The 9,035-nt window shown below is 37.4% G+C and overlaps 1 protein-coding gene across 1 annotated transcript; it reads right to left on the reverse strand.

Moving 5' to 3' along the window:
- Positions 1-6,725: 6,725 nt before the first annotated feature.
- Positions 6,726-7,670, reverse strand: LOC113098374 (olfactory receptor 52K1-like). The gene has a single exon (XM_026263411.1). The coding sequence runs from the start codon at positions 7,668-7,670 to the stop codon at positions 6,726-6,728; it is 945 nt and encodes a 314-aa protein (XP_026119196.1).
- Positions 7,671-9,035: the final 1,365 nt, after the last annotated feature.

Here is a 9,035-nt window from a genome sequence, read left to right on the forward strand (position 1 = left end):
TCTGACAAAGTCATAAATACTCATGCATTTCTGGATCCCGGTAGCTCAGCTACATTTTGTACTGACTCACTGAAAAGAAAGTTAAACGTCTCTGGTAAAAACACCACAATACTCTTGTGTACAATGGGACAGGAGAAAAGTGTCCACAGCAGTATAGTCTCTGGCCTTGAAGTCAGCAATATGGAAGGCCTGCTGTATCATAAACTCCCAGAAGTTTATACTCAAACAAAATTACCAGTTTCAAAACGACACATACCAACACAAAAATCACTAGAGAAATGGAAATACTTACATGAGGTGAAGATTCCACAATTGGATGCTGACATTGAGTTGTTAATAGGCACAAATGCTGCAAAGCTTATGGAGCCATGGAAGGTGATAAACAGTAGAGGTAATGGGCCATATGCTGTTAACACACCCTTAGGATGGGTCGTCAACGGGCTCATGCAAGAAACAACATGTCAAATGCAAGGAAGTCACTCATGTATTGTAGTTAATCGCATATCTGTAGCAGATTTGAATGACTTGTTGATTAAACAGTATCATCAGGATTTTCCAGAACTTGCAGCTGAGGAGAAATCAGAGATGTCAGTCGAAGACAAAAGGTTCATGTCTATGATGGAAAGCTCAAAGGAACTGAGAAATGGGCATTATTACTTACCGTTACCTTTTAAAGAAAATGACGTAATGATGCCAAACAACTACCAACAGGCACAGCAACGTGTTATGTCTCTGAAAAGAAAATTTGACAAGAATGAACGATATCATAGAGAGTATACTGCATTTCTAGAAGGAATGCTTGAAAAAGGTCACGCAGAAGCGGTGCCAGTTGATGAACTGGAAACACAAAGTGGAAAGGTGTGGTACATTCCACATCATGGAGTGCACCATCCAAAGAAGGGCTCCCTAAGAGTTGTATTCGATTGCTCTGCATCCTTCCAGGGAACATCCTTGAATAGCAAATTAATACAAGGTCCAAATCTCACCAGTAATCTGGTAGGTGTCTTGTTGCGTTTCCGCCAGGAGCCAATCGCCCTTATGGCAGATGTGGAAAGCATGTTTCACCAGGTAAGAGTTATGGAGAAGCATGTGGACTTTTTGCGCTTTCTATGGTGGCCAAATGGTGACACAGGATTACCTTTGAAAGAACACAGAATGACAGTGCATTTATTTGGGGCAACATCTTCACCAAGTTGTGCAAGTTTTGCCCTCAGACAAGCTGCCGAAGATTTCAAAGATCTCTTTCGCCAGAAACGGTGGAAACAATTAAGCAAGATTTTTATGTAGATGATTGCTTGAAATCAGTGCCCACTGAAACTGATGCTGTGATGTTGCTAAAAGAGCTTGAAAAGGCTTGCTCAATGGGAGGCTTTCGTTTGCACAAGTGGATAAGTAACAGCAGAACAGTACTAATGTCCATCCCACAGGCAGCCAGAGCAAAGGAGGTCAAAGACCTTGACTTGGAATCCAATGATCTTCCTACAGAAAGAACTCTTGGCATACAATGGCACATAGAAAGAGACAAACTCACTTTCGCAGTGAGCCTGAAACAGCAGCCATATACTCGAAAAGGAATACTGTCCATCATATCCTCAGTATACGATCCTCTTGGCTTTATCTGTCCATTCGTCCTCACTGCTAAGAACATTCTGCAAGATCTTTGCAAGCTCAATTTCGCCTGGGACAAAGACCTACCAGACCACTACATAGAGATGTGGCGTGAATGGATGGCAGGTCTAAGTTGCATTGGGGAGCTCAGTGTCAACAGATGTCTCAAGCCAAAGAGCTTTGGTCCAATAACATCTGCACAACTACACCACTTTAGTGACGCGTCTGAAAGTGGTTATGGCTGTGTCACGTACCTTCGTCTCACAAATTCAAAACTTGAAGTGCACACCTCATTTATAATGGGGAAATCACGAGTTGCACCACTGAAACATACTACAATGCCAAGAATGGAACTCACTGCAGCAGTTCTTGCGGTAAGAATGGATAGAATGATCAAAGCAGAGTTACAACTTGCTCTTGAGAACTCCATTTTCTGGACAGATAGCACATCAACATTGAAGTACATTCAGAATGAGAACAAAAGATTTAAAACATTCGTGGCCAATAGAGTGAACACAATCAGAGAATTTACCAAGGTAAAACAATGGAGATACATAAACACTAAACAAAATCCAGCAGATTGTGCATCTCGTGGTCTCAAGGCCAGTGCTCTTCTGAATTCAAAGGCTTGGCTAAATGGTCCAGAATTCCTCAAATGTCATGAATCTGAATGGACAAATTCCGACATTTTCACACAAACGCTTGAAGGTGATGAGGATGCTGATGTGGAAGTGAAGAAGGACGTTCTCATCATGAACTTAATTGTAAAGGAAGAACAAAATCCTACTCATACATTCATACACTATCACTCAAATTGGAACAATCTAACCAGAGCAGTAGCTTGGTTACTTAAGCTAAAGGACGTTCTCTTGCAACTAAGTCACAAACGAAAGGAAATACTTACCAACACAAGTAAGAACTCAAATGCAGAGAAAAAATGTCTGATGGAAAGAAAAATGCAAATCGTCAAAAAATGTATGAATGTACAGCAGATTACTTTAGAAGATGTCAAAAGAGCAGAAAATGCAATCGTACGTTTTACACAAATGGAGGCATTTCCAGAAGAAATCGAAACCTTGCAAAAAGAAAACACACACGTCAGTCGTCAGAGCCACATTCGTAAGCTTGATCCTATTCTGCAAGATGGTATACTTCGTACAGGAGGGAGATTAAGCAAAATGGCTATGCCAGAGGACCAAAAACATCCTATGAGTCTTCCAAAACACCATCATGTGTCCAAACTGGTGTTGAAACACATTCATGAACAACTTGGCCACTGTGGAAGGAATCACATGTTAGCCAAGCTGCGACAGCAATACTGGATTCCAGCAGCAAATTCCCTTGCTAGAAAAATACGGTCTGAGTGTGTGTTCTGCAAACGCTTACATTCAAACCTAGGAGAAAAAAAAAATGGCCAAAAGAAAGAATAACACCAGATTTACCACCATTTACCTTTGTTGGAGCAGACTTCTTTGGTCCAATTGTAGTAAAAAGAGGACGCAGTGAAGTGAAAAGATATGGTGTCATCTTTACCTGTTTCACAACTCGAGCAATACATTTGGAAATAGCCAATTCACTTGACACTGATTCATGCATCAATGCAATCCGCAGATTCATATGCAGACGAGGGCAAGTGCGTCAAATAAGATCTGACAATGGAACTAACCTGACATCAGCTGACTCTGAACTAAAGAAGGCCATAAAAGAGTGGAACCAAAACCACAAACTCCAAGTTGCTCTGCAACAAAAGGGCATAGAATGGATTTTCAACCCACCTGTCGCTTCACACTTTGGAGGAGTATGGGAGAGGTTAATAAAACAGGTCAAACAAACACTTCTATCACTAACAAAGGATCAAATTCTAGATGATGAATCTCTTCACACTTTTATCTGTGAGGTAGAAGCCATAATGAATAGTCGCCCACTTACCACAAATCCGGATAGTCCAAATGACCTTGAACCTTTAACGCCCAACCACCTTTTACTTCTTAAAGGGCAACCTACATTACCACCTGGCTTATTTCAGAAATCAGACACGTATAGTAGACGTAGATGGAAGCAAATACAATACTTAGCTGATATATTTTGGAAAAGATGGGTTAGAGAATATCTTCCAAACCTACAAGAGAGACAGAAATGGTTTAACAAGAAAAGAAACTATGCAAATGGTGACATTGTGTTAATTGCAGACCCTACTGCCCCTAGGGGATCTTGGATGTTAGGGAAGGTTATTGACACAAAGAAAGATTCAAAGGGAATTGTTCGTAGTTTGACTTTAAAAACAAAGACAAGTGTTATAGACAGACCAATTACAAAGGTTTGTTTATTGATGGAAAATGACATGTAGATATGAATGACCAATGTATATGTGATGATTACTTTACCTTGTAAGAACTTATATGTACTGATCTTTACAATCGCACAATGGACCAAGGACTATTCGAGCAAGAAATTTCTTGCAACGTGCACACATGCGCGTATACACATAAATACACACTGAAATTGACCTTTGAATGCACAATGCCTCTTGTGGCATAATGGACTCATGTTTTGTTGTTTACATTATATATTGAACAAGAAGGACTCTAAAAAAGAACTACTGATGAACTTTAATTCGAACTGATATTGTTGAATGAACTGAAAAATTTGATATTTTTATTTGAAACAAACATTTATGTATTGTATACGTGTGAATGATTCTGATTATTGATGATTTGACAAATTTATCTTTCTGTGTATATTATAATGTATGGCTCCATGTTTTCTGTTTAGTTATTATTGTACCTATATAGCCGGTAGCAATAAGAGGGCCGGTGTGTAGGAGCCATAGGAGCCAGCCATATGATATTTATGTTTAAGTTAATTTAGTGACCCCTGCTGGTGAATTATGATATTGTGGTCTTGAAAGGCCTTGGAACAGAATGAGTTAAATTGCACACCTGTGCCAATTAGTGGCAGACAAAGGAGTTTGAACTTGGTGTTGGAAATGAATGGACGCCAGCAGGCATATGGTTTTCAATTTATTTACTTATGGATTTTTATCAGTTAAATCACATTTTATTTTTACTGGAATAAACCAAGAATCTATTGAAACCCCTGAGGCGTCTGAAGTGACTTACTGGAAGGCACTACAATTATTATAATTTATTTTTCATTGTGGCTCATTTTGCCAGCACAGTAGAGCTGTAATCGGGCCTTAAAAGTTAGGCCCGACAGGACCCGAGCCCGACAAGTACATTTTGATTGACAGCTTTTTTAAAGCCCGAACCCGTTTACAGCCCGACATTATTCAAATGTGCTCACGCACACAGCTCTTTTGCCTTTTGCCAACAATGAGCAATTTATTCATGTTTTAACATAATTTACTCATACCTAACGTAGACTAGACCACTTGGAAGTTGGAATAAAGAAATAAAATAAGTCCTGTGTCACATCGTAACATCTCAGCATTCTAGACATAGGCTCATTTAACCTATAAATAGACCAACGTACCAATAAAAACGAGTCATTTAAAAAAAATTAAATTAAGATAAATTTTAAATTAAGATGGGTATTTGGCAATAACGAAATTAAGATAAAGGCTCCGCCGGATTTGCTTTATTTAATAAAAGAATAATGCCAACATTAGCGTAAATACTCTGTCAACATTATGCATTTAAGACTCAATGAATATTTAGTTATCATTTGAAAAACCTTTACTCACAGAGATTAGGCTAGGTCTACATGTTTTTGTGGAGGAAAATGATTGAATCCACTGTAGATGTCTTCAGCGCGCTCCTGCGCTCACTGATGGTGCGTCATTATTCACTCATTATTCTCATTATAAACCTGGTCAAAACTTTTCCACACCTCAAAGTTTGCTTTAGTTGCTGGTGCAACCAAAACGTAATCACCAGAGGCAAGCCTCCGTTACACCTGCTCAGCATTCATTTTCGCATCTTTCTCGCGCTAATCGAAACACATCACATGACCGCTCGTTTACCTCGCAAACCGGAGCGCAAGCCCGAGCCCGCGTAAGATGATAGAAATTAAGCCCGAACCCGACCGAACCCGTCGGGTCCGGGCAAAGATCTTCAGCTCTACAGCACAGGTCACAAATGTCTGGCTTTATTTTAACTCTCAGTTATAGACAAACACAATTTAATACACTTATTTTTACTTTAATTTATAGCAACAAAATGATACTTTCCATATTTTTATTGAATATGGTGAGTATGATTCGGGTGGAGACAGTAAGTGTGCATTTGAATTTAGCAATTTGTAACTTGACAACTTGGTGGAAACTAAACACACATATCAAATGAAAATGAAAGATCTGGCTGTATCTAAAAGCTGAAAAATGCTGCCACATCTAGGAACATATGGAGGTCAACAAGACGTACAAATACAATAATCCTGTCTATACCTTCATCTGATCGATTTTGGACCTTCATTTGTTCGACATCACTGCCTATGATATCCCACTATTCTGTGTGCAGTTCTGTAACAGTTGAGCTGAAGAATAAAATGGTGTTTGAAAGTTGCAGACTGCAGTCAGTTTGTGTATCCTAGTTATATTATGTATTCTAATGAAAAAGTATTGTAGTAATTTATTATTTTAGTTATCACCAAAGCAGAACCTCTGAGACCTGAAATGGGAGTGTCAGTCAAAGAAGACATGCAAACTCTGCAGTGCTGGGAGGGCTCCAGGAAAAAGGTTGGGAACAACTGCATTATTAGACATTTTGTCACCTTTGGTGCTTATCCATTTCATGAGGCACCTTCATGCACAAATGCTGCATGTAAAGTCGTTGCCTGTTAGGACAGTGAGGCAACAAAGCTGCTTAAGATAGAAAATGAGCCATAAAAAAATTAATCAAAAGGGCAACTGTGAAAACAGATACAATTAAACCAAACACAAACCAACAATTTCCTAGAATACAGCTGACCAGTATACACATAAGTATATATATATCTTAAAGGCCAGCAAAAAGCAATTAATACAATACATATATACATATATCTGCTACAGTATATATGATTTACATATATTACAATAGCTCATTGTATTAATGTCACATTTCCTATGCATTTTCACTGTGTAACATCAATTCATTTATAATAGACATTCCCTTATATTACAAAGGCAAAACCTTTCCATTGTTTATAAACTTGTGGAAAGTTTGTCTTATTTCTTTTGTTCTCCACCCATAGATTATTGGGTTAAAACAACTTGGAAACAGAACATATATTAAGCTCATGAATATTCGACTGCTAGAAGGAACATCACTTCTTATTCTGTAGGACATAAATGCAATCAAGGCAGAAGTCAAACTAAGTGTCATAACTATAATGTGAGTAATGCAGGTATTTATGGCCTTTAAATGAGACTTACCAGATCTGAACACAGAGGAGAAAATCACAACATAAGAAATAGTAATGAGTATAAAATCAGCAGTTGGTATAAGGAAAGCAGACACAAGTCCTACAATGTTATTAATTGATATGTCACCACATGCTAACTGAACCAATGCCATGTGTTCACATAAACAGTGATCAATTATATTTCCACAAAATGACAGTTTTCCTGCTAAAGAGACCATGGTGACCATCAGAAATCCATTTCTGATTAATGGCAGAAAAACAAACTTTGAAAAGTTAGTCATTTCCATGTATTTATGATAATGAAGAGGTTTGCATATTGCAAAGTAACGATCCATTGCCATCCAAAAAAGCAAAGTAGACTGAAATGCTCCAACAAAATGAATGCCAAACATTTGTATCAAACAACCAGTTAAAGAAATTCCACTCCAATTAAATAAAAAGCTAAGAAGCATGTTAGGTACAAAAAATATTGGCAAGATCAAGTCTAAAACTGCCATAACACCTATTAATACATACATAGGAGAATGCAGAGACTTTTGAGATTTGATTAAATATATGAGAAAAGAATTTGCTGTTATAGCCAATGAAAACATCAGAAAGAAAGGGATAAACAAAAAGGGCCTCCATTCTCCTAGGCTGTAGAAACCAATCAGTCTGAAGTCTGTGAATGAAATATTTCCTGCAGGAAGATCATTCATACTGAATTAAACCCCTTTTTGCAAACGCCGTGTTCTGTTTAAACAGGTTATGTGGATGAAATGGATAAATTATTTTTGATCAAATTTTGCTTTTAACAATGTAAGGATAACCTGAAATCAAATGCATATTTGTGGTCATAGTGAGTAAATACAACCCTGTGGTTTGAAGCAAAATCATTGCTTCTGTAGCAATAAATATCTTGAAAATATTAAATTAACTGCCAGTCAGATAAGAGGTGAAGTATTATGCTTTGACCTGTCATTACACTCTAACATATATCATGAGCTATAAATATACTGTCTTTTATTCCCCTGTGTCTGTGAGCTACTCCCATGGAGCAATAGAGATAATTTTCCTTTTTGTGGTTTTTGCTTCTATGGTACTTTTTGTTTTGTTTTCTGGCAATATTGTCGACATGATTGCCCAGATAATATTTTAACTGAACTGAGCTGGACAATGACATTACTGAATCAATGATGAACTGACATTAATTGAATTCATTAATGACGTGTTTAATATTGTCCTCTTTCAATTTCAAAACCATTTTTCTGTTTAAAATTTTAAAACTGCTTTGTCACAGTGCTATATAGATAAAGGTGACCTTACTTGATGACTATAACTGTTTTACCGTTTTATAGTTTTATAATTATAATTTATTTGGCTATATGACAATATTAATCCTTCAAGTACCTCAAATAACACATTTATTATGGTAGTCAGAGTATTTTCAAGCCTAATCAAGGCCTGTGAACTCTGTGTAAAAGAGGATAATCATGGTCTTTTGGTTTCCATAAAAAAAAAAAAGTCTCTAACTAAATCCTCATTACTGAACTGTTTACTTGGCTAGATTTATCCCAAGGGCTCTCTATGTTTCTGCTGCTATAACTATAGTCAAGGGTCAAACTTACTTCATCTCTCTAAAAACACCAAATAGCACTCAGGGGACCCAGGCTTAAGGTCTGAGTTGACCAAGAAAAACATTTGACATCACCAAGGGCCCAATTATCTTACACAAGTTAATTAGAGTTTGTTTCACTACAAATTATTACAAGTGATGCCATGTCAATTGCAAATCATTATTACAAACCATCTACCGGGCTACTTTTTGTTTTCTGTCTTAATGTTACTTCTTGAATGGATTAAGAGCAACAGTGTTCAAAACATGTTGGTACTCCACTGATTGTGTTAAATATTACAAAGAGTTCAAGAACCCTGTTGTCTATACCTGCTTATTGCTCCTTCTAAATTCAGTGTGAAGTTATGCTGTATCTCCAACAGTGAAATATATCAGGGTCAGGTTCAGAAATTCACTGGAAAACAAGCCGGAACAAAAGCTGCATCTGACATGGCATTTATGTTTATTT

Source organism: Carassius auratus, unplaced genomic scaffold (assembly GCF_003368295.1).
Source record: "Carassius auratus strain Wakin unplaced genomic scaffold, ASM336829v1 scaf_tig00216545, whole genome shotgun sequence".
In the NCBI taxonomy this organism is placed as follows: Eukaryota; Metazoa; Chordata; class Actinopteri; order Cypriniformes; family Cyprinidae; genus Carassius; species Carassius auratus.

Excerpts from the sequence above, each read along its gene's own strand:
- LOC113098374 (XM_026263411.1), bottom strand. The coding sequence starts at position 7,670 with ATGAATGATCTTCCTGCAGGAAATATTTCATTCACAGACTTCAGACTG.